The sequence below is a fragment of the Azolla caroliniana genome, unplaced genomic scaffold (genome assembly GCF_043228905.1).
Source record: "Azolla caroliniana isolate FFs.n. ecotype wild unplaced genomic scaffold, voAzoCaro1.0.p SCAF_6, whole genome shotgun sequence".
In the NCBI taxonomy this organism is placed as follows: Eukaryota; Viridiplantae; Streptophyta; class Polypodiopsida; order Salviniales; family Salviniaceae; genus Azolla; species Azolla caroliniana.
The window spans coordinates 4449478-4475538 of record NW_028230441.1 but is presented as its reverse complement, the minus strand read 5'-3'; the positions used below and the strand labels follow the sequence as shown (position 1 = coordinate 4475538).

General features: G+C 39.0%; 2 protein-coding genes across 2 annotated transcripts; both read left to right on the top strand.

Annotated features, from left to right (window-relative positions):
* The first annotated feature begins 1014 nt into the window (after positions 1-1014).
* LOC147862699 (fatty acyl-CoA reductase 2, chloroplastic-like) lies at positions 1015-7798 on the top strand. Its single transcript, XM_087321360.1, has 9 exons — positions 1015-1495; positions 2183-2486; positions 2770-2870; positions 2964-3228; positions 3521-3682; positions 3764-3845; positions 4495-4758; positions 7063-7172; positions 7442-7798. The coding sequence occupies exons 1-9, from the start codon at positions 1093-1095 to the stop codon at positions 7596-7598; spliced, it is 1848 nt and encodes a 615-aa protein (XP_087177486.1). The 5' UTR covers positions 1015-1092; the 3' UTR covers positions 7599-7798.
* Positions 7799-16673: 8875 nt separating this feature from the next.
* LOC147862698 (uncharacterized) lies at positions 16674-25030 on the top strand. The gene is made up of 3 exons (XM_087321135.1): positions 16674-16706; positions 22854-22858; positions 22956-25030. The coding sequence occupies exons 1-3, from the start codon at positions 16674-16676 to the stop codon at positions 24769-24771; spliced, it is 1854 nt and encodes a 617-aa protein (XP_087177261.1). The 3' UTR covers positions 24772-25030.
* Positions 25031-26061: the final 1031 nt, after the last annotated feature.

Genomic DNA, 26061 nt, shown 5'->3' with positions numbered 1-26061 from the left:
GTTGATTACTGCAAGTAGAGATAATCTTACTTGTTCACATCGATTTTGTCTTAAAATATGGCTTTGGTTAAGAAAGATTAGCACTAATACACTTTGAAGGATGTCAACAATTAAATGTTAGACATGCCAATTGCAAAGTGATACTAGTTTACCAAAGTTTAAACTTAGATCATGGATAGGGATGGTTTCGGATGTGCTCACAATATAGCTTTACCCAAAGCTCTATTATTTTGCATTGGTGCTAAATTTACAAATATATTAGGCAATCAATGATAATACATGAATAGATTAATATACAAGAAGTGAAAAGAGAGACAATGCTCGAGATTGGATCACATGATTCCTTTGAAAACTAGATAGTAGAACATTTCACACCGCCACCCATAATGTCATTTTAAGTCAATAGTTTTAGCTCTAAACTTATCATGAGAAATATCATGCATGGCCCCTTCCTTGAAGATATTAAAAGTGCAATAAAATATTTGTAGTATGATGCTTTTTACTGTTTTTATTTTTATCGAACAATGATGATTGTTCTAATTGTACCTTGAGTCAATTGTTATACAATCCAATAATATCCATGTATATATTGAAGAGGTCATAGGGGAATTGTGGTAGTTAGGGCAACCAACTAACATTGAGATTGGTAAGCTAGTATACCATGTAAGGTAAGGAGGTATTCATTTCTCATTATGGGACCTTCATTTTTGAAAAGTAACTATCCCAATAGCCCAACTTTAAAATCAATTTGAGTAGAAAGGCGAGTAGTTCTAAAAGTTTAACTTCACAATTTAACTTATGGGTTATGATGGTACATTCATTAAAAAAAGATTGTTTGTGCTCAACTGGAGATCATGTAGCATAAAAACTCATAGAAATGTGGTGTACAAATATGATTGGGTTGTTCTGGAAAGTAAGTCCAAAAATTCTAGATTTTACCAAGTAGCTATAGCTATGGATCTAGGTATTCCATACCATAATCATGCAAACACAATACTAAAGTCTATCTACCTTGCCTTTATAAGTGTTCTAATTATAGCCAAATGAACACGAGCAAGCAATTCTCTCCATTTGTTTTCATTTCTCTTGAGTATGGATATTTCTTTCTTAGACATCGTGGGGTTAAAGGCTTACAATTGCAAGCAATTTGGTTCTTGCATTAAACTAATTACCAATAGCCCAAACAATGTTAATATTCCTACAAGAACTATTGCTTGTGTCAATGAAGTACCAAGTGTAACCTCGAAAGCCAATTATATTAAGTCTCCAAGTAACAATAAGCACAATGAATCAACAAGCTTATGCTTGGCCCAAGAACTTCTTCACCTTGACCAACACTCCAATCTCGATGACAACATGAATCACATGCAAGATTTTGACTATTTGGAAACTCTCTCTAGCAAACAATACAAGTCTCCACCTGGCCTTGGCATTATTTCTTTCCTCAAGGATAAGAATATCTTCATAACTGGAGCTACTGGTTTCCTTGCCAAAGGTATGATTAACCCATTTTTATCTTCACATATTGTACACTTCATAACTGGACTGGTTTCCATATTGTTATCATAACCTGTCTGTCAAGTTTGCCTCACATTTTACTCCATATCATGCCCCATGATTTCTAACATTGAGTCCCTCAATTTTACAATACTTCTCATAGAGCAACAAAGTTTAAGCACACAAAATAGTAGGACACACGTGCCCTAAGAAGGGCACATGCTTACATACATATGATTTCCAACATTGTGTACTTGCATCATGGAAAGATTAGTGATCAAACATAGTCTAGTGGTTTATAAAATGCTCTAATTAAAGCATGAGGTTAAAATTATATGCCATTAATTACATTCCACAAACTATTAATTATTTGAGCATTCATTCAATCTATTTTTTAGTTTTCGTCTCAAATGTTCACAAGGATTAACTAACTATCAAACATAAAATTGTATAAACATATTCAATTCCATAATCATCATTTAGGATTATTATCCTCCAAGTTGTTATTTATCTATCCATTATGGATCTCCAACATAAACATTGAAATTATTCACCCATTTGTTAGAGGACTATCAAATACTTGAAAACAAATAAGTCACAAGTTTTTTCCAATTCACTTATGTTATGAGAAGCCTGATTGTTCTTGTGTTTTCACAACATTATATGAATGTATTCTCCAATGTAGTCCTCGTGGAGAAGATATTACGAGTGCAACCAAATGTAAGGCAATTATACTTATTGATCAATGCAAAGGATGCAAGGTGGGCAAAGAGTAGACTAAAGGAGGAGATCTTATGTAGTAACCTATTCAAATTCTTGCAATGTCGATATGGTGAGGAATATGAAGCGTTCATGGACCAAAAGGTAACTGCAGTGGTAGGTGACATAACCAAGGAGACATTGGGGATGGATCCCTTGACATTCACTTCCCTTACCACAAAACTAGATATAATTGTCAATTCTGCTGGCACGACAACCTTTGACGAACGGTGAGATGGATTAATAATTTTCTTTTTATTTGTCACATTTCGACCAAATAACCACAACCATGCCTGTAGTATTTCAACAACATAGTTCCCTACTTGCAATGAAACTATTTTTAGTTTCACATAACATTGGAAATTTTGTTTAATCTACTTATAGTATAATTTTCTAAGAAGCAATGCAAGTTTCAAACTCTTGAATGTTGTAATCTTAACATTGTTCCTTGTAAACATAGTAATTAGCTAGAATGTAGTCTCAAGATTTTACTAAAAAAGCAACTATGGGTAGGTACGACCATGCACTAAATTTGAACACGGAAGGCCCTCGAAGAATCATGGAATTTGCGAAAAGTTGTCAGCACTTGCAACTTGTAATGCACGTGTCTACAGGTGACATGATGCACCTTCGAATACTTCAAAACTTGAATTTACTTGCTATACATTTGCTATATTTTTAACATATTAAGATATATTGTTTTGTAGCCTTTGCCCATGGCAAACGTGAAGGAATTCTTCATGAAAAAACCTTCAATCCTGGATACAACATTGCTAATGAAACCAAGACAATGGGAGAAATTTTGCATCCAAAACTTTTTGTGGATTTTGAGTCCAAACTTGTCAAAGAGAAATTGAGTTCCTTCAACTCGATTGGATCTACAATGGTTAACACACCCTCATCTAAATCTTCTACTTATCCTCATAGAGAAAAGCTCCTTACTTCAGCCATGAAGGAATTAGGATTGGAAAGGTAAAATGTTTAGTGAACCCTAATATTGAATTAGTATGTTAAGATTTGTTACTGCTTCTGAGTTAATGTGAGATTGAATGATATTCTCGTTCATTTGTTATTAACATTGGCAATTGTAGTGCATTCAATACTTGGTGGGGGTTGAAAGTGATTTGTAATGCCATTTTAAGAGGAATTTGTTATATAGCGTGCATAATGTGTTTTGTGTGTGTGTGTGTGTGTGTGTGTGTGTGTGTGAGAGAGAGAGAGAGAGAGAGAGAGAGAGAGAGAGTATTGATCATTTCACGTTTAGGGCAAACCATTTTGGTTGGCAAGACACATATGTCTTTACCAAGGCACTAGGGGAGATGGTTATTGACAGTATGCGTGATGATCTGCCAACTGTGATTATGAGACCAAGTATAGTGGAGAGCTCATTTAGAGAACCAATTCCAGGTTGGATTGAAGGCAACAGGTATTGTGCATAATAACATTTATGTACATAGTTTGACGCACTTCAGGACCATAACGATTTTGTTGAGTTTCTAAACACAAGGATGATGGATCCTTTGATAATCGCATATGGAAAAGGTCAACTTGATGGCTTCCTCATGGACCCCAATGGTGTTCTCGATGTGGTTAGCATCTTCTCAATCACAATATGCACAATACTTCTTTCTCAATCACAATGTGCACATTACTTCTTTCTCAATCACAATATGCACATTACTTCTTTCTCAATCACAAAATGCACAAGTCAATTGCATGTTTATTAGTGCGTTCTTGAATGTTGACAATCTCTCCTAAACTCCAAAGATTACATCAATATGTTTTCGTCTTGTAACTCATGCCAAATTTTGACATCCAACGAAAATAATAAAACCTATCTATTGATAGATCTATATTTTCCTCTCCTTATTGTTTTTTACCTTGAACATATCAACTAACTATTTTGGCCGTATCTTAATCACACAGACTCTAATTCAATGTCCTATTGTTCAAATCAAATGTAGTTATTCCATATCTACAATATGATCTACTTGGAAAGAAATCTCGTTTGAAAATAATTATGAAAACTACACATTTGTTGCTCTTAGAAAACTTGATACTTTCTTGTCTCTAACCCTCGGTCTCTTTCTCCTAGTCTAAGACGCAACCAATGGAAAAAGCAATTAAAAATTTGGTGTACACACATACATGCAAACATATGCACTTCATTTATAATATATTCTTTTGTATGTCGTTGAATGCCATGTTTATGAAACAATTTTTGGTAACATGATATAGGTGCCAGTAGATATGGTAGCGAATGCAATGCTTGCAGCCATGGCAAAACATGCTTGCAAGGCAGGTTTACAAGTTTACCAAGTTGCATCCTCACTGGTGAACCCCTTTTTCTTCTCCAACTTTGTGAGATTACTGGAAGAACAATTTCAAGAGAACCCGTTCTTAGATAGCAAAGGCCAACCTATCAACACTCTCAAAATCAAAGTTTACCCAGACATGGATACATATATGGAGGCATTATCTCGCCTTAAATCGGAAGCTAAGGTATTCTAAAAATTTATAATAATGATATCAACACCAAATTTCTATTCAATTATACACAAATATGTACGAAACTAGAAGTTAAAGTGAGAAATGGTAGTTCGTGAGGCTCTTCAACCACGTTAAGCTAGAGAGCTTCTAAATTTATTGTTTCGACTATTTAAACGATTTTATAGGCCCTTTGTTTGAAAGACTCCTCAAGCCTAAAGCCTTTATCTAAATTTGAATTGAACTTAAATTTTTTTACACCACTTTTCCCAATACTAGTTCTTGCATTTACCCTAATACACATTTATTCATTAAGATATAAAGGATGCACTAGTGTCTTTTTAATATGAAGTGAGGTTTTTTATAAAGTGGTATTCGGTCTCTATAGTCTTGATTTGCCCATGGAACATCACAATCATTGTGATAATGATGCAATTGTGGCTACTACATCCTATCTCATTTGGCTAAAACATTTCTCAGCCATAATACTTCTTTTTTTTTACCAAAACCAAAATATCCTTCCATTAGTTTTTAGAAAAGTCATAACAACTCCAACATACAAAATATTTTTTCCCAACTCATCTTTATAAGACGATGGTTAAGGAAACAAATCTATGTACTCCAAAGTAGAGGAAAAACTAATCTGAAAGTTATTCTATAGACACATTCCAAGTTATTCCATTGACAACAACAAAAGTAGTTGCATCAAGAGACAAGCCCTCGCAGCTCATAGATATGAACCATTTCAATGCTTCTTCAACCTGCTCTTGTTTAGCATAATTTGTAATCAATACATTCCAAGCTATTCCATAAACAGAAACAAAAGTTGTGACATCCAGAGACAAGCCCTCGCAACTCCTAGATTGGAACCATTAGAATGATTTTTCAGCGTGCTATATCCACCAATGCAATTCCAATAAATCTTCCTTTACCCTATATAAATGCACGTTTGTAAACACAAAAAGAATGCTTCCTCTTTCCACATCAATCATCTTGTTAGTTACCACCAAATTCCTGGTTCTATACTCCCTCCATTCTCTTGAAACTACCTCATATACATGAAGACAATGAACCACTTGTATGCTCACACAACTTCGGAGAACCATAGCATGCAGACCATTCTTCAAATTACATCATTCGGCCACATCCAATCCTTGTTGTATGATCACCAAGTAAACCACAAAAAATCTCTGTTGAACCATGATCCACCTAGCCACATATAGCATATGTCCAACAAAGCCTTTCCAAGCTCAATATTGTCTTTTAGCAGCCTGATACTCATGATTCCATTGCAAGGTCCTATACCTATTAACCACTCCTATAGTGCCACGTGGTAGTAATATCCTGAAATTAGTGCATTTTTAGAAGCCATAGCCCGAACCGGAAGTCCCTCTTTCCTCATAGGTAAAAGCACACAAGATGAGGGTCATATGGCGGCCTTCTAGCGTCTTCCATTACTTTGTCTCCACACAAAGAAGTTGCATTGTGAAACACCATCCTTCTTCAACCTGCTCATAGTTAGCTACACCTAAAATTGCTCCACTCATCCTCCCCAGAAAAAAGAGAAAACCACAGCCCAAATTTGAAAAGTAAATGAAACATAATCTATCCTCCTTGTCACTCACTCCCTAGAAGTGCTTCAACATCCTTTAACATCATCCATCTCTGCCCCATAATAAAATGATTGTCTCATAAGGATGGCTTCCCCAAGCAAAGCCAAACCACTCTTATAATTTCCACTTTCAATGTACACAAACTAGCTACATCTTGAGACAGTCTTTTATTTTCCACATTTAACCAACTTATAAATAACAATACATAAGGCCTAGTACCAAATGTATACATCATAATACAATACCTTTTGACAATTTGTCTCCACTCATCCTCCCTAGAAAACTGAAAAAACACTCCCCAACTTCTTAGCCATAATACTTCACGCCCCACGTAACATACTTTCTCGTACTCCACTTTCACCGAGGGTAACATGACACTAGGCCACATCTTGTTGGCGCACAATGAGATATGTGATGAACACATGATTTGGAAGTGAATCATTTAATATTTTTTCTGCGATCTTAGCCTCACTTCACGAAATGGTAACTTGTTACATCAATTATCTATAGAGTGTCTTAGAGATTAATGTGCATATTATTATTGAATAACTCATTGTCTAAGTCTATTTTGACATATCTTTACAAACATATGTTGAATTATAAGGGATCCCTAGACTTAAATCTACAGTACTATGTTTCCCATAAATATATACATATACGTACACGTATGGAAACATACTTAACATGATCCTTTACTTCTTTCCAGGGATTGAACCCAAAATTGTTCAAGAGAAACCAACAAATAGCTAACAAACTAAAAGAACATGCCACGTACTTGGCCAATATTTATCAACCTTACACCTTCTACGCAGGAAGGTAGGTTCTTCTAAATGCATTTGGCTTGGAAAGTATGAAAGTATAAGGTTTCATGAGGGAGACATCAAAGTTTCAAGCTATTTTGTATTGAAAGTGAACTTTTGTGGTGTTTGAAAGTGCATGTAGAGGTGTTAACATCGGTATAAAAAAAAGATCATGCATTTGTATTATGTGGGCACATGAACTGATCTACACTAAATATGTTTATTATATGTGCTCTTTCAACTTAATTCTAATTTTTTCATATCAACATGTTCATAATTTTGTAGATTTGATACTTCAAAGGCCCAACAATTGCATGAAAACCTTTCACCCAAAGAAAAAGAGTTATTTGGCTTCAATATCAATGACATTGATTGGGAGACTTACATAAAACAGATACATATTCCAGGCTTAAGGAAGCATGTACTAAAGGGTCGCACTTGACAATTGTGAATTAACTTGAAGAAAGTGCATCATTTACTATTTCCTCATGTTAATTATTCCCATCGTTTGACATATATCCATAACCACATTATGTTTTACCAAATTTTATGCAACTTACATTTTCATACACCATCGATGTATCTTTCTTCCTTACTATAAAAACATTATTGTGTAGAAATTGTAATATAATATGTCTTTTTTATTATATGTCAACTTCCCTCTTACCAAATATTAATAGTAAGAGTTATTCTTGAGAGTATGGTACTTAAACATATCATCAACACTATTCCATATGACCTTAGCCATGTCCAAAAAAACCACCGAGAAGTACAAGTTTTCATAAATTTCCCTAATACTCCATTGAAAGATTATTCACATCAACCAAATCACACTAATTGTGTCATGCAATAGTAGTCCACATGTATACTTAGTAGAATTCTTTTTTTCCCCTAAACAAGATATCCTTCCATTAGTTTTAAAAAGCATATCTGCTACAAAATACAACCAATAGCTCAGCATTGCTGCTTCCAACAACACCTTTGTTACAAAAGACTTCAAAAGCTTCCTTTAGAGCCTTGTGAAAGAGGGAATGATGTACAAAGCATTACTCACATATTGCTGACATTTATCATGCAATTCAAACACATTCCGTACAAATGCTTGGTCTAATCCAGTTACAACATCCTTCTTCTCAGCCTTTTTATTGCTTGTTGTATCTTCTGCTTGCTTTACTAATGTCATTCCTTCATCGGTGATATGCTTCTTGAAAATGTTTGCATAAGGCTTCCAAATATTGGCATTGTAAGTGGGTTCGCTAGTCATTGATATTCCTAGTTGGGATTAGAGGCTATGCTTTAATAGACCTCATCAAGTATCTGAATGGCTCCATACAATCAAACGCATCCCAACTAAGGCATTTGCATGGATTTCTCTTTTGTAGATACTTCAAAGCACAATGATGGATTCATGTAGACTATTGGCACGAACCCTCACACATGCCATTACTTCAAACATGTGTTATTGGCCTAGTTGGTAACCTAAGTAAAGTAGGCAGGGAGTCTAACGAACATTATGCCCCTAATTGTACAAGCAAAGTTTTAGGATACATAAGTAATAGTGAGGACGCGTCTTTTGGACTGATTTGTAATGGTGTAGTCTGCTTGGACACTTATAGAATATGGCCTGAAGTATGTTGCTCCATCAAGAAGATGAGCAATTGTTACGAGAGTGTAAGATCTACTAGAGGTGATTGGTGAAACCTTCTCTCTTGCCCAAATTAGAATTTTATGTCTTCTTAATGTCTTGTCGCACAGTAGATTGCGCATGTTGAATGATGGTGGGAAACAATTGATTGGGTGATCTTGGATATGGAGGTTAGTATTTGAATGGAGTGGTGACCTTGAGATGAACACGCTTATGTTCGTTTGAAAGCTCATTCAATATGCTCATGATGCACATTGGGTCTTTTTGTCCAATCATCACAATTTCTCTCAACCAAACTTTATAAAAATCCCCCTATAGGATCTTCTTTGTAGCTTCAACGAAACCATTTCTATGTGTGTAGTGCTTTTTCTCTTGTTTATGCGCCAAGGCATAATGACCTTTGATGTTTGTGACAATGTGATTAACAAAGTGATAGCCTTGGTCATTCACCCTCAAATTTGGGCAGTCCAAGCAACACAATATATGTTTGTAAAGGAGTTGGTTGCAATGTTCGTCACAAAGTGCCTTCACTTTGACCCATTTTGTGCAAAATTGAGGCCCCATTTAAAAAATGGTTCAAATGGCCCAAATCTTATGCATCAAAGTCACTTTTATAGCCCACTTGTCTACAATCTTATAATGTAGGTATGCATCCTTTTGAACTTTGGATCACCATAAGCTACTTTGCCATATTTATCATGTGAGCGTTGTCATTCTTAACATAGTGGCCGCTAGATTTGCCACCTTGTGCCTTTGGGATAATGTAGTTTTGGTCGCATTTGAGGATGCCATTACTATGTCATAGCACACCATATCTATGTGTGACTAGGTGAAATCATCAAGGTTCTAGACCAAGAGAAGGGTGGGGAAACAATAAAATAGTAGCTAAGAATTAAAAGTGGTGAGAGGATGACTATTTCATGATGGAAATGATAAACGAAGATATTTAGACATGATTGAAATACATGAGTTAAGAGTTTTTGCATAAACAACATTGTGTAGCACAACGGTAATAGATTAGACTCTTTGAAAGCAGGGTTAAAGTTTCAAACCCTAGGAATGACATTGACACGGAATGTTTTGAAGATATAACATTTAGAAACAAAATCATACCTTCACCTCAAAATGAGTTGTATAATATGGACACACACATGGTAATAAGTATGAGGATAAATTACCATTTGGAGTTCACTCTGCAACGTGTGTATTCATCCCTATTTGGCACACATGGTTTAATTTCAACAGTTTATCGGATTGAAACTAATTTGAGTAATCATCCATTTGTTACTAGTAGTAGTCGCTTAACTTATAATAATAGAATGAGATTTAACACATGCATTTTTTTCTTCATTAGTTGCTTTTAAGATAGAAAAAATGAAGACTTGATCGTTGTATTGTAAACCTGGCACATATGTTTTGCTTGTATATACTATAAAGTGACAAGAATGAGGAAAAGATCAAATTAGCTTTAATTTTTTTGATTTTCCAATTTATTAATCATTTACTTTTAAGGTTTAATTTGACAAGAATCAGGAGTGATTTTGTGCAGCGTAAGAGATGTGTGTGTGTGTGAGAGAGAGAGAGAACACAATGTATACAAAAAACAAGAAAATTGTATTAACAAGAAGCAAAAATGAACCAACAATACAAAGAGAAGGACAAGGACAAGGTGCTTATGTAGTCACCCTCTCTCTAAGTTCTCTCACTAGAACCGCTCCTTAGGAAAGAGGTGGAGTCTTTACTACTTATGAAATATGTGTCATAGGACTTTAAGTCCTATGACACACTAGTTACTATATACTAGGGGGTGGGGTGTTCACACGCTTGAGTATACTAAGGTGTGTTCCCACACTAGGGAAGTTGAGTTTGATTCTCAACACGTCCCCTCAAACACAATTTCCGATCGCCGGATAGTTGGTTCGGACTGGTCTAGTTTTCGGGTCAACTTTGAGTTGACTCCGGCTTCGGGTGTGGATGGTCGGACGGCTCCTTATCCTTACTCCCCCTCAAGCTCGGCTAGTTAGTGGTCAAAAGACCGAGGTTCGTCATGAACAACTACATGTCAGCTCCCTGGGCCTTTGTGAAGATGTTGTTGTTTGCAGTTTCATACTGATGTGTTGCAAGTCCACATCTCCAACCATGACACACTCTTGGATGAAATGATAATGCACCTCAATGTGCTTGGTCCAAGCGTGAAAAACTGGGTTCCAAGCTAGATGAATACTGATGTGTTGCAAGTCCACATCTCCAACCATGACACACTCTTGGATGAAATGATAATGCACCTCAATGTGCTTGGTCCAAGCGTGAAAGACTGGGTTCCAAGCTAGATGAATACTACTCATGTTGTCGTAGTAAAGTAGAATTGGATCCATGATGGGAACACCCAGATCCTTCAAGATTCTTTCGGCCAAACGGCTTCACATGCAGCGATGGTCGTGCCCCTGTATTCGGCTTATGTGCTCAGCAATGCGAATGTCGGATGCTTCTTGTTGCTCCAAGATATGGCTATGTTGCCAAGGGAGAAGACAAAACCTAATGTGGATCGTCTGTCGGCTTTGTAGTCGGCCTAGTCGTCATAGGTGTACCCTTCGAATTGAATCGATGTGGCCAATTTGTAGACGACACTGTAATCCATGGTTCCACTCACATAGTGTAACACTCGCTTAGCACAGTCTAGGTGAATGTTCCGTGGTGCCTGCATAAACTGGCTAAGGAGGTCGACCGGGTAACTGAGGTCAGGTCGAGTAATGGTGATGTAGATTAGGCTTCTGATTAATTGTCGATAAAAAGTCGGCTCACACTCTTATGTGCTGGAATCGGCAACTAGCTTTAGATTTGAATCGAGAGGGGTAGCAACAGGCTTACACTCTATCGTCCCAACCTTATAAAGAAGATTAAGAATATAGTGACATTGGGAGGTCATGATGTCGTCTAGAGGTCGAATTACTTCTATTCCTAGAAAGTAATGGAGCTCCTTCATGTCTTTCATTTCGAATTGGCTGGAGAGAAGCTTTTTGATATGGTCAATATCTGCAATGTGCTCTCCTCTAATGACCAACTCGTCAATGATGATGAATAGTTGTCATTTGGAGTCACTCCGGATGAACAAGGAATTGTTGGACTTGGAAATTTTTAAACTGATTTGCTAAAGATATTGGGTTATCTTTGAGTGCCAAGCTCTCAATGCCTGCTTGAGGCCGTAGAGAGGCTTTGTGAGTCAGCAGACACCAGTCGGATGCGTACTTTACTTGAATCTAGGTGGTTGTACCATGTACACCTCCTCTTCTAACTCGCCTTGGAGAAAGACGTTCTTCACGTCCATTTGGTGGAGGTGCCACCCTTTGGTTGCTGCAAGCTCGATCATGGTTCAAATGGTTGTCATCTTTGCCACCAGGGCAAAGGTCTCTTCATAATCAACCCGTGTGTCTACACATAGTCTTTTGCCACAAGCCGGGCCTTATACCGATTGACGGTGCCATTGGCATTGTGTTGGCATAAAAGGTCAACTCCTTCCACTTTGTATCCTAGTGTGTGAACACCTCCAAATAGTTGTTAGGGCTTGGTATATAAGCAATAACCTAATGTTGTATATTGTGATCTTCTTGTATCTTGAGTCTCTGAGATAGAGAGAACAATGAATAACAAAAGCTTCCATTAGAGCTAAAATTGTGTCTGCGTTTCCATCATTTCTTCTATCATATTCTCTGTGTTGTTGGCCGAACACATAACCTACAGGTCCTTACTTACTTCCATGCATTCATTCCAACACATTATGCTTCACCTTGAATATCCATCAACATCCAATTGCCTTTTGATGGGGTGAAGAGGTGACCAAATCCCACGTCTCGTTTTTGGAGAATGCTTGCATCTCCTCATTCATCACTTTGACCCATTGCGGGTCCTTACTGGCATTGGAAAAAAAAATCAGCTCTAGAATTGTTGTCACCTTCATCATGAATGCATAATGATATGCCATGTAGTCGTTGTAGCCGAATCGGTTGACCACATTCTTTTCTCAGGGGGAGCGACGTGGTTGTTCACTTGTCCTTGTAAACACATTCTTGGCTCCTAGTGTCCTCATGATAGGAACTTCCAATCCACCATACTCATTGTTGACTCTCGAATGAGTGTGCCGATTCGTTTCCATCTGAGTCTTCGTACTCATGCATTTTGGCCTTTCCTTTGTCCGATTTCGGACTTGGCCGCGACGTGTTGTGGTCACTTGATGGCTCCTTTGGTCCACTTAATCTGGTTGAGATTGGACTTTTTTCTGATGTGAGCCTCAATCGATCATTCTCTCCCGTATCTATGTCGAAATCGGTTTCGATTGAGTCGGATGGAGCTTAGTCGATTGTGTACCAGGATGTTGATTCGTCGAATATGACATCCCTACTCACTCGTACCTTCTTGGTAGAGGGGTTGATGCACTTATGCCCCTTTTGTTCGAGTGAGTACTCCACGAGGATACACTTCTTTGATTTTGGACCGAGCTTTTGCCGTTTTTCATCAAGAATGTGTACAAATGCGATATAGCTGAATGTCCAGACGTGGGATAAGTCCGGATTCTTCCCATAGAACTTCTCGTGGGGAATAATATCGTGCACTCCGGATCATAGTATGAACCATGTGTACCATTCGTGCATTCGTGTTTGAGAATGATTCAATCATTCGAGAAGGGTAAACACCCTCGAAGAATGATAAATACCATACTTTTGGATAAATTTTTACTATAAGGTAAATATTTTTTCAAGGTAAAAAAAATATTTTAAATTGCAAAACAAAAACATTACCTTCTTAATAACATAAATTACAGAAATTACAACAAAATTACAAAAATTATAGAGAAATTACAAAAATTACAAAACAATTATAGAAATTACAGAACAATTACAGAAATTACAACAAAATTACAGAAATTACGAAAAAATTACAGAAAGTAATGGTCGGGAGAAGATGTGGTCACTGACTCACTATTGACTAGTGTGCACGATGCAAGCAGCAGATTGTTCAAGGAAAAGGGGGAAAAGGGGAGGAGAGCAGAGCAGAGCGTAGCGTTGATGTGCAGAGGAAAAGGGGGGAAAAGAGGCAAAAAACCAATAAAAAAAGGTAAAAAGGAAAAAAAAAAAAACATGAATATTTGAATTCATTCGTGTTTGTTTTCCAACGTAGGAAAACAAATGATATAGTAGACGAACACGAATTTTACGTACTATGCTCCGGATGTTGTGCACTGATTCATTAGATAGATGGTCGTGTTCACCGCTTCAGTCCAATACGATTTCAGCGGATGTTTCTCATTCATTATATCCCTTGCCATCTCGAGTATATGACAGTTCTTTCATTCGGCTACTTCGTTGTATTGAGGTGTGTGTTGGTAAGTAAACTCCCACCAAATTCCTTCTTATTGAAGGTATGTTGTGAAGGCGTCGGAGAAGCACTCTTTGTCGTCGTCTGATCGAAGGCACCGTACATGACGACCGGTTGCCTTTTCGACTTCGTTTTTGAACTTCTAGAAGTGCGAGAACACTTCACACTTCTGCCGCATAGGGAATATCCATGTGCGTCTGGAGGAGCCATCGATGAACATCACATAGTACTGGTAACCACCAAATGTTGCCATTTCGACTGCATTCCTTTAAGCTTATGGATATTGATATGGCTGATCCTTTTGTACCATAGCTCTACATGGCCTTTGGCAAATATTGTTGATTTCATCACGTGAGAATCGAGAATGAACATCTGACCTTCTCTTCGACCACGAGCAATAAATCAGCCTTCCTTTTCTATGAAGCATCCTCCGTCGTTGAACCGAACTTGCATGCCCTGTTCCACAATCTAGCCGATAGAGACAAGATTCTTTGTTATTGTCGGAACATGCAAGAACTTCTTGATGTAGGTATGGTTGCCCTCTTTGCCGAATTGGACATTACCAACAAGCTTAATGGGGTGAATTGTGTCATCCCCAGTTTCCACATAGCGGAGTCATTTGGGCTTTCGTAGCTCTCGGAACCAATCTTTATGTGACGTAATGTGATTGGATGCACCCTAGTCGACAAACCATACATCTTCTGCATTGGAGGTGATGGTCGGGTTGGAGGCTGACATTGAGTTTGCTTTGTGCCTCATTACAAACATTCCGCCACGATCGTCGTAGTCGGAGTTGGAGGTGTAGTTGGTGAGTTGTTGGCTTGTGAAGGCCGACTCACTCATCTTTTTGCGACATTCTACCTTGTAGTGGCGAATTTTACCACAATATCTGCATTGGACAGAATTGTTTTGTCAGCTTGGTCCGGCATGATTGCTCCCCTTCTTCCAGATGCTCCTCCTTGTGAGTTTCTGACATCTTGCCGATAGAAGAAGTTGTGATCAATCTGCCTTTGGTTGTTTCGACCTCGGCCTGATTGGTCATTTCTTCCATGGCCTTGCCCTCTTCCTCCATATGAACTCGTGTCAAGCATTTGTCCGTCTGATTCGTTGCATCTTGTTCAGACACGATTTTCTTCGACTAATAGCATCGATTGGAGATCAAAGGAGAGAGGATTCTCCCTCGTGAGGACGACTGACCTTATTGCATTGAACCGAGGTTCTAGGCCACCGAGGCATATCTACACCATTTCATCATCGTCAATGTTGACATTGATCGTCCCGAGGGGATCGCACAACTCCTTGATCTTCAAGGTGTAACTGCCAATTGACATATCACTCAGTTGTATGTTGTTCAACTCTTGGCAGAGTTGAATATCTTTTTGAGCTTCCCCCATGCCTCTTTTGGCGTTTTGGCCTCTCGAATGTAGCCAAGCATGTGATCATGAACGCATGATGCAAGGCAATACAACACGCGACTCGCCAGTTGCTCCCAAGTGTCATGATAACAGTCACATCATGCATCGAAAGGATCATGACACTCACGTTATGACTCGAAAGGATTTGAACCCACGACCTTGTTGTACACATGTCAAATCCTTAACCATTGTATTAATATTCTTATATGTATAGTCTCTAGAATATGAAATCTAATATCATAGGAATATTCTATATTACTCTACATTCTAGAATGACCTAGAATATTCTAGAGTGTTCTATACCACTAGAACCTTCTAGAATACTCTAGAGATCTTCTAGATTACTCTACATTCTAGGATAACCTAGAATATTCTAGAGAGTTCTCTATTACTTATAAATAGGGATCTACCACCCATCCCAAACCTAAATTGGTTCAACGCCATTTTGTAGCCTACTCTTTGTAATCCATTTTACGCTTCAATATAATAATTCTCTTTCAATTATCTCTCTATCTCTTTTTCTCTCTCTTTCTCCCTCTCAGTCTTGACAGTAATTCTCTTTCAATTATCTCTCTATCTCTTTTTCTCTCTCTTTCTCCCTCTCAGTCTTGACAGTTTGAACCAATTTTTATTTTTTTTCCCTTTCATCTCTTCGTCTTCCACAAACCCTAACAAGTTCTCTTCTTCCTTCTCCTCTCCCCTCATCAGCTATGGAGTCCGTGAGCAAACAAGAATACATGCGTGTTCTTTCTGAGCTCGACATGCTGACGAATAAATTTGTGGCATTAGAGCATGAGAATCAAAGGCTACTTGGAGATCTACAACACGTGAGCGCCGAAAAAGCTCAACAATATGAAGAGTTATCACAGCGGGTTCATCAACTTGAGGCGACTATATTGTCATTACGAGAGCAAGCGTCGGGGGCTCAAAACTCCCCTAGAGAGCCAAAGATCAGCCTCCCTGCCAAGTTTGATGGTACGAGGTCTTTATTTCGAGGCTTTTTGAATCAAGTACGTTTAGTTATTCAGCTACATCCCAATCGGTATCCAACTGATGCTGCTCGTGTGGGATTAGTGGGAACTTTGCTATGCGGTACGGCGTTAGCATGGTTCGCACCACTTCTCGAGAAGAAATCACCATTGCTGGAGGATTTCGAGGCCTTTGTTAAAGAGTTTCAAGCTAGTTTCGGAGACACCGACAACACTAGGACAGCGATAAACAAGATTCGAAGGCTCCGACAAGGAGATCGTCCCGCGTCGTCTTATGCAGCCGATTTCCGTCTCTTGGCATGCGATATCCCTTGGGATGAGGCAGCTTTAATGGATCAATTCCGTCAAGGTTTGAGAAATGATGTCAAAGATCTTCTTCTTACTTTCCCTGAAGATCCGAAGTCACTTACAGAAGCCATTAGTCGAGCTGTGCGATGTGATAATCGCCTATTTGAGCGACGTTCTGAGCGCCAACAAATGTTACGCCGCCAACCTGAACAGACTTACGCTTCCGTAGTCGCAACGCCTCCACAAGTTTCTAGACCCATTACAAGGGATGGCCCAACTCCGATGGAAATAGAGTCAACACAACGTCGTGGGCCGTTATCAGATGCTGAGAAGCAACGACGTCGAGCGCATCACCTCTGCCTGTATTGTGGTGGTCCAGGACATATAGCTGTAAATTGTCCACATAAACCTAGGCGTCAAGTATACCAAGTAAGTGCCCATGAAAACCCTACATCGAGTTCTATTGTTACTTCTAATAACATAAATAAGCCTCATAGTCCATGTCATGAGAATAGATTCGATGTCTTGAGTCAATTAGAGGATGTGTTAAACGAGTAAGTCCGGCCAAAATAGGAGCCATTTGGCTGGACCATCCTAGCTATGTAGAGTTAGTTCCTAGTCGTGGTTCCATTTCATCAAATCAAGTGAGTCGAGTTTTTTCAGCACAAGTCGAGCTTACCACATCTACATGTCATCGAGTCCTAGCCTCTGCCCTTCTAGATTCTGGAGCCAACTCTTGTTTCATGGATCGTGAATTTGCCTTGTCACAAAACATCCTCTTGAATAAGCTTCCCAACCCAGTAGCCGTAGGAGTCATCGATGGACGTCCCATAGCATCAGGAGATATAGTCGAGGAGTCCGAGCCAATTAGGATAGTTCTTGGCAATTTGGCAAGCCTAATCTCTTTCAATATTATTCGTAGTCCGGACCACCCAATAGTTCTAGGTCTCCCCTGGTTTGAACTCCATAACCCGAAGATTGATTGGATGAAAAGAACAATTGAGGAGACTCGGGAAAAAAGCACAAATCCCGCATCCCTCTCTCCTACATGTGCTAATAGCTCCCCGGGGTTATCGCCCATCTCTTTACGACAGTTGCGGGAGGAAGGGGGGAACGAGGCCATGTTCGTCTTCGCAATAGTAGCAACTCCATCATCCACTTCACGTGACGCGGATATTAAACTACCAGAGAAATACAAGGAGTTTTCAGATGTCTTTGATAAGGTGAAGGCCAATACATTGCCGGAGCATCGGCCATATGACTGCCCTATTGACTTACAACCAGGGAAAGAACCTCCATGGGGCCCAATTTATAATCTCTCCCCTGTAGAGCTAGAGACTTTGCGGGAATATATTGATGAGAATCTGGCAAACAGATTCATTCGACATTCTAGATCCCCTGCTGGTGCACCTATCTTCTTCGTTAAGAAGAAGAATGGGACTCTTTGGTTGGTCGTGGATTATCGAGGGCTAAACAAAGTGACTATCCGAAATAGATATGCTCTACCATTAATCCCGAATCTTTTGGAACGTCTCAGTGGTGCAAAATATTTCACGAAGTTGGACCTTCGCGGAGCATATAATCTAGTTCGGATTCGCCCGGGGGATGAATGGAAGACAGCTTTCCGCACTCGCTATGGACATTTTGAGTATACAGTGATGCCATTTGGTCTCACGAATGCACCTGCTGTTTTCCAACATATGGCGAACGATATTTTTCGAGATTTTCTTGATATCTTCACTATAGTTTACCTAGATGATATTTTAATCTACTCAAAGACCCAAGAGGAGCATGATGCACATGTTCGTCAAGTACTGTGCCGACTCCGAGAATATGGTCTCTACGCAAAATTAGAAAAGTGTAGTTTCGGCCAGAATCAAGTGGAATTTTTGGGGTATGTTGTATCGTCAAATGGTATTGCTATGGACCCCATGAAGGTACAGGCAATTTTAGAGTGGCAAACGCCCCTTTCAGTGCGTGATGTGCAATGTTTTCTCGGGTTTGCAAATTTTTATCGAAAATTTATTAAAGATTATTCTAAGGTTGTGCTTCCGCTTACTCAGCTCACACATAAAGATCAACCATTTATATGGAGTTTAGATGCATCCGAGGCATTCGAAAGCTTAAAACGAGCATTTACAACGGCACCTATCTTAGCACATGTCGACCCAACAAAACGCTTCATCCTCGAAGCCGATGCATCTGATTTTGCACTAGGGAGTGTCCTCTCGCAGACTGGAGATGATGGACAACTACACCCTGTCGCCTTTCATTCACGAAAGTTTGAAGCTGCAGAGATCAACTACGAGATCCATGACAAAGAGCTTCTTGCAATCGTGGATTCGTTTCAACAATGGCGACATTTCCTAGAAGGTTCTTCTCAGCAGATCATTGTCTACAATGATCATAAGAACCTGACTTATTTCCAAAATGCTCGAGTCTTGAGTCGGCGACAAGCCCGGTGGGCGCAATTTTTGACTCACTTCGACTTTATCATCATATATCGCCCTGGGATGCAGCAAGGCAAAGCAGATGCTCTTTCTCGGCGGTCTTATATGGAACTTCGTCCAGGGGAACCTGCTTTTGAGCATCAAAAACAAATCCTTTTGGGTCCTAATCGATTACGATTAATGGTAGTTAACGCCATAACAGCTCTTGAAAATTCCACTCTTCTTGATTCCATTCGAGATCATATGGCCACTGATGATTTCGTCAAGGATGTTTTGGATCATATCGTCCCGGATCGTGCTTCTTGCTCACAGTCGAAAAATCCTCGTAATGACTATTGTCAGTTCTATTGGCATGATGGTTTTCTATTTCGACAAAATTTATTGTATGTTCCTGATGGTCCCCCACGGCTACAAGTTTTGCAACATTGCCATGACTCACCAATGGCTGGTCATTTTGGAGTTCACAAGACTCTAGAATTAATTTCTCGACGCTATTGGTGGCCTCGCCTTCGTCATTTTGTTGAGGAGTATGTTCGGAGTTGTGATATATGTTGTCGATCAAAGAATCCTCGTCACCGACCCTATGGCTTACTACAACCACTTCCCATTCCGGAAACACCTTGGAAGTCTATATCCTTGGACTTCATTACTGATCTCCCAGTTTCAAAAGGTTTTGATGCAATTCTCACAGTGGTTGATCGATTTACCAAAATGGCACATTTCTTGCCATGTACAAAGTCGATTACTAGTCAAGAGACGGCTGATCTCGTTATGCGGGAGGTATTTAAGCATCATGGTCTGCCAGATGATATTATTAGTGATCGTGGTCCACAATTCATCTCAAAGTTTTGGAAGCACCTGTTCAAACTTCTCCACATTTCAGTTAAGCTTTCTTCGGGCTATCATCCTGAAACAAATGGCCAAACAGAGCGTACCAACCAGACATTGGAACAATATCTTCGTTGTTTCATCAACTATCAACAAGATGATTAGGTTGCATTTTTGCACTTGGCGGAATTCGCTTACAACAACTCAGCCCATTCTTCTACAGGATATTCCCCATTTTTCGCAAATACGGGCTGTCATCCTCGATGGACGATGAATGCGCATCCAGAAGTTCCTACCAACCCTGCTGCCGAGGATCGTCTTAGTCGCCTCCAAGAAATTCAAGCTAACATTCTCCACAATTTGCATGATGCTCAATTTACACACAAGAGGCTTGCCGATCGTCATCGTTTAGACTCCTCAAAAAAGTTCCGCATTGGGGATCATGTATGGCTTCTCCAACACAACATCAAGACCACTCGACCTTGCAGTAAATTGGATTACCAACGTTTTGGCCCTTACATGATCACTGGTAAGATAAGTGATGTTGCATTTCGTCTTGACCTCCCTCCGCACATGCATCTTCATCCGGTGTTTCATGTATCCCTTTTGGAACCTTATACTACAAGTTCAATTCCGGGCCGTCTTACGACACCCCCACCACCTGTCGAGTTCTTGGACGGGCCTGAATTTGAAGTTGCTGTCGTTCTCGATTCTAAAATCGTGCGCAACAAGTTGTATTACTTGGTCGATTGGCTAGGCTATACCCCCAATGATCGAACTTGGGAACCTGCCACAAATCTTTTCAATGCTGCAGAACTCGTCAATGCATTTCATCGCCAATATCCTTGTAAACCAGGTCCTAATACAAACCCTACGACCCGTGAGACGTGTCGTCGAAGAAGGGGGATAGTGTCATGATAACAGTCACATCATGCATCGAAAGGATAATGACACTCACGTTATGACTCGAAAGGATTTGAACCCACGACCTTGTTGTACACATGTCAAATCCTTAACCATTGTATTAATATTCTTATATATATAGTCTCTAGAATATGAAATCTAATATCATAGGAATATTCTATATTACTCTACATTCTAGAATGACCTAGAATATTCTAGAGTGTTCTATACCACTAGAACCTTCTAGAATACTCTAGAGATCTTCTAGATTACTCTACATTCTAGGATAACCTAGAATATTCTAGAGAGTTCTCTATTACTTATAAATAGGGATCTACCACCCATCCCAAACCTAAATTGGTTCAACGCCATTTTGTAGCCTACTCTTTGTAATCCATTTTACGCTTCAATATAATAATTCTCTTTCAATTATCTCTCTATCTCTTTTTCTCTCTCTTTCTCCCTCTCAGTCTTGACACCAAGTTGGGTGGTCGACATGTGTTGGGTTGGGTTGATTTTCTTGTGCTCCCTCGACATAGCTCACATAGCCTTGACCGACAAGGTATTGGTGCATCTTGTACTCCCAAGATGCGAAGTTGTTGTTGTCAAGTTTCTCAGTAGGAAGAGCGCCTCCCATCGGAGTATTCATGTTGAACTTCTTCTTCTTCTTCTCTATGATGCGAACTATGCATGTTGCTACTATAGTGATCAGTCAGTTCTTCGTGAACGTGGGCTTAGGCACAACACACGTAGATGGACTTGGATCAAGCTACCAAGCGCTCTGATACCATGTAAAGAATCAGGAGTGATTATGTGTAACAGAAAAGATGTGTGTGTGTGTGTGTGTGTGTGTGTGTGTGTGTGTGTGTGTGAGAGAGAGAGAGAGAGAGAGAGAAAAAAAACACAATGTATATAGAAAACAAGAAAACTATATTAACAAGAAGCAACCAACAATTACAAAGACAAGGAGACGGTGCTTATGTAGTCACCTTCTCTCTAAGTTCTCTCATTAGAACCACCTCTTGGGAAAGAGGTGGAGTATTAATTACTTATGAAATATGTGCCATAGGACTTTAGGTCCTATGACACACTAGTTACTATATGTATACTAGGAGGTGGGGTGTTCACACTAGGGAAGTTGAGTTTGATTCTCAACAAAAAAAAGCTTATACATGTTCGCATTGGGGTGGATGCCCATGGAGCTGCTACAAAAGTTCTAACAATCTGTTGGCCCAACAACAACGTGATCCTACTACGTGTACATTCCTTGCTTGTTTGCTAAGGAAAGGTGTGCCCCATACACTCAATAGTTCCAACAACTTCTCTATGTAGCCCTGGTTATCTAGCCGTCAATGATTCCATTGATGGGTTTCCCTATTGGGGATATGTGTGTGTGCGTGTTTTGTCTCAAGGAGACTTAACATACCTTCGACCCAACTTTGCTTGTATCAGGCCCGAGAAGGTAGCTATTGACAACATACTTAGGCTGGCCATAACAACATTCATTGGATTTAGGGCAAAGGTTCAACACACAAGAATTCCATCATGCCCATTCCCTCTCTAGTTAGTAGGCTTGTTTTTTGCAGGGGTTTTAAAACGGTTTCCTTCACGGAGAGGAGAAATGGCCATTTGGGCGATCTGGTGGTTTTTTATGATGAGCTATACATGGGAGCTCTGTTTCTGATGGTTTCGGGCTAGGGCTAGAGTTAGGGTTAGGGTTAGAATTTGGAGTAGGGGTTTTGAAAAGAGTATTTTGAGGGGGAATGTTCAGTTGGGTTGCTCAGAAAGATCTGTTTTTTGGTGAATTAGGTTTAGTATTAGAGTTATGGTTTTTTGGAAGTGTATTTGGAGGGGAAATGTTCATTTTGGTTTATCAGAAAGATCCTCTCTTCTGATGAATTTGGGTTAAAGTGAGGGTCTGGGGTTTATTTTCCCAAGTACTTTTCATCTGATGAAGCAGAGTTTTAAACATGGTCTTTCTCATTGGAAGGAGATCGAAGAGATTGTGGATGTACTTCGGAGAGGCTTCCATGGACCACAACATCTTGCAGATATATTAGCTCCTTTTTCTGCATCTATCCGACCTTCTTTGGTATGTCATGTACTTAAACGGATGAATAATCCATTATCTGCTACTGGTTTCTTTGGATGGGCTGGACAACAAAGAAACTATAGGCATAATGCTCAATCATATGCTGCCCTTATCGATATCCTCTCTAAATCTAAAGATATCAGAGGTATCTCGCATTACCTTGAGGACATGAGGAATGCTGGATTGTCTGGAGACGCTAGATTCTATAACAAATTGATAAGAATCTATGGTTGCTTGGATATGCTTATCGAAGCTGAAAGAATATTCGAACACATGAGGACTTTAGAGAGGGAGCCATCTCTTCATGCTTATACTATCCTTATACATGGGCTTGTGAAGGCTAAGTATATAAACCGAGCTGAAGAGGTGTTCCATGATATGTTAAGTATGGGACATTCCCCCGATCAAATCATGTATAGTGTTCTTATGAATGGATATACTAAAGTAGGAAGGCTTGAAGATGCACTGAATGTCCTTCGTAGCATGGTTAGTGCAGGTTTTTTCCCAGACAAAGTGTCTTATACAACCATTATCTCAGGTTTTTGTGATGTTGGTAAGATCGAAGAAGCTGAAAAGCTTATTCGAGAAGCCGTGGATAGTAGAATTGAGCTTGATGCTGCCCTGTACAATGCCCTTTTGAGTGGTTTATGTAGGGCTTCAAGGTTTGAAAATGCTGTTGAAGTCATGAAAGCAATGGAATCGAATAACTGTAAACCAAATGCCATCACTTTTAACACATTGATAGATGGGTTTTGCAAGGCTGGAAAGATAGATGATGCAACCTCAATGATAACTCATATGGAAAAAGCAGGTTGTTCACCTACTATTGTGTCTTTCTCCATATTGGTGAACTATTACTGCAAACAAGGTCGAATTAATGAATGTTCAAGTATTTTGGAACAAATGAATTCTACTGGACTAGTTCCAGATGCATGTATTTATAACACCTTGCTTTCAGCCCTTTGTAAGGCACGTCAGGCGGATGCTGCAACCCGATTGTTTGAGAAGCAAGTGGGGGATACATTTATACATTCAGATGCTATCATCGAGAATCTTTGCAAAGGAGTAATAAAGGGTGAAGAAGCTGAGACTGTCGTGGAAAGGATTGAGAAGGTATGCAAGACAAGTATCGTGACCTATGGCACTCTAATAAACTGGCTATGTAAAGCCGGGAAGCTGGACGAGGCAATTGAGCTCTCGAAGACAGTTGATAAGAAAGGTTTCACGTGGAATGTTGTGATATACAACACATTGATTTCGAGTCTTAGCAAAGCACTAAGAATCGAAGAAGCAAAAAAATTGCTAGCGATAATGTGGGAGAGGGGATGCAGTCATAGTGTCAAATCATTTACTTCATATATTGGTGCTCTTTGTGCGTCTGGGAAAGTTGTTGAGGCTTTTCAAATATTAGATTTGATGGTAACAAGACACTGTGTGCCAGATGATGTTACATATCTAGTCATTTCTCAATCACTTACCAAAGCAAATCTTCAACATGCTGCTTTCAAGATTCTGTCTGAAAAGGCGATTCAACCAACAAGTGTGATGCATGAAATATATGAAAAGCTATCAGATGCTCTTAAAGCTAGCAATACAACAGAGAAAGAGACAGAGGCAAAGAAACCTGAAGTTTGAAATTTTGTACCTAGATTATAAGCCCTCATATATTGAAAGATCTGTAAACCAGTTTTTCGATTCATGTACATTTACTATACCATCGATTTCCTTAAAAGGTTTTCTGCAATATTTATCGTCGTGTTAAGCACTTGTTTATCATGGCACAATTTTAAGAATCAATCAAACATTTGGTTGTCTTCAGGTGAAATTTGTATATCATACATTATAAACTTTTGGGGTTCAAGAAAGTTGTATGACAAACCTTTTTTCAGTTTCATCTCCCAATTATTAAGTTTTGTTATCAGATCCAATAAAAAGATTCAATTTCTTTTGTGTGTAACCCATTCTGAATTTCTAAGTAAACTTTAAAAAGATAACAAACTGAAAGTAAACAAAGACAATCACAAAAGTATGTAGTTTGAATGCCATTGGTTTCAATTCTAGTCCTTGTATTACAATTTACAGTATGAGTTTGTGAACCATTTTGAATGCAAAATTTCACATAGATTTGCAATGGTGTATTTAGATTTGAAAAAGGCATGGAAACGTTGGGTTTGTTTGAACTTGCTGAAAACTAGAGTATTGACAATGTCATCATGGGCACTGTACCGTGTCTAGAATCAATCTAGACACTAAACTTTGTCCTGGGAATATGACATTAACTTTTTAGTCTAGTTAAAAATGAATGTCAATGTATGAAGGTAGCATTCTACCATAATTATAAGTTGGTTTGGCCATGAGTAGATTGATACTCTAAAGTGTCAATGGAACGCTTCTTAGATGCTATTACTTGGCATTTCAAAAGTACAGAACCTGTGAGGATCATTCTTGTTGGCTGAATATTAATATAATGGATTATTCTTACTAAAATCACGTCACGTTATTCAGTTTTCAATCTACACAAAAAATAATACAATAAGATTACAACACATGCAGAGGATCACTCACTGTATACTTTGAGATTGCAAAATATTTGAGAGAGGAGATATTACCATACAAATAAGCGTCATGACAATAAGCTTACATCCAGTTAATATTGAAAGAGATAGATTGGGTGCTCTAGAGTTCTTTTTCAATGGTAGTCAGCAAGCATATGAAACATAGGATGAGATGCTTATACCCCAAACCCCTTTTTTAGCGCACAAAAACTATAGAGTACGCCATGGTTTTTAACCACACACTCAATGAGAAGGTTAGTTGTCCTCATTTTTCTACTACCCTTAGTTTTTTTTTTCTTGGTTGAAGTGACATCACATCATGAAACACGTAATTTATTATGAAAGTCAATTATTGCAGTAGGATTTTGAT

Coding starts and splice junctions, on each gene's coding strand:
- LOC147862698 (XM_087321135.1), top strand. CDS start 16,674: ATGCGGTACGGCGTTAGCATGGTTCGCACCACT.
- LOC147862699 (XM_087321360.1), top strand. CDS start 1,093: ATGGATATTTCTTTCTTAGACATCGTGGGGTTAAAGGCTTACAATTGC. Junction 2,487..2,769: donor ACGACAACCTTTGACGAACG/GTGAGATGGATT, acceptor AACTATGGGTAG/GTACGACCATGCACTAAATT. Junction 3,683..3,763: donor GGTTGGATTGAAGGCAACAG/GTATTGTGCATA, acceptor TCTAAACACAAG/GATGATGGATCCTTTGATAA.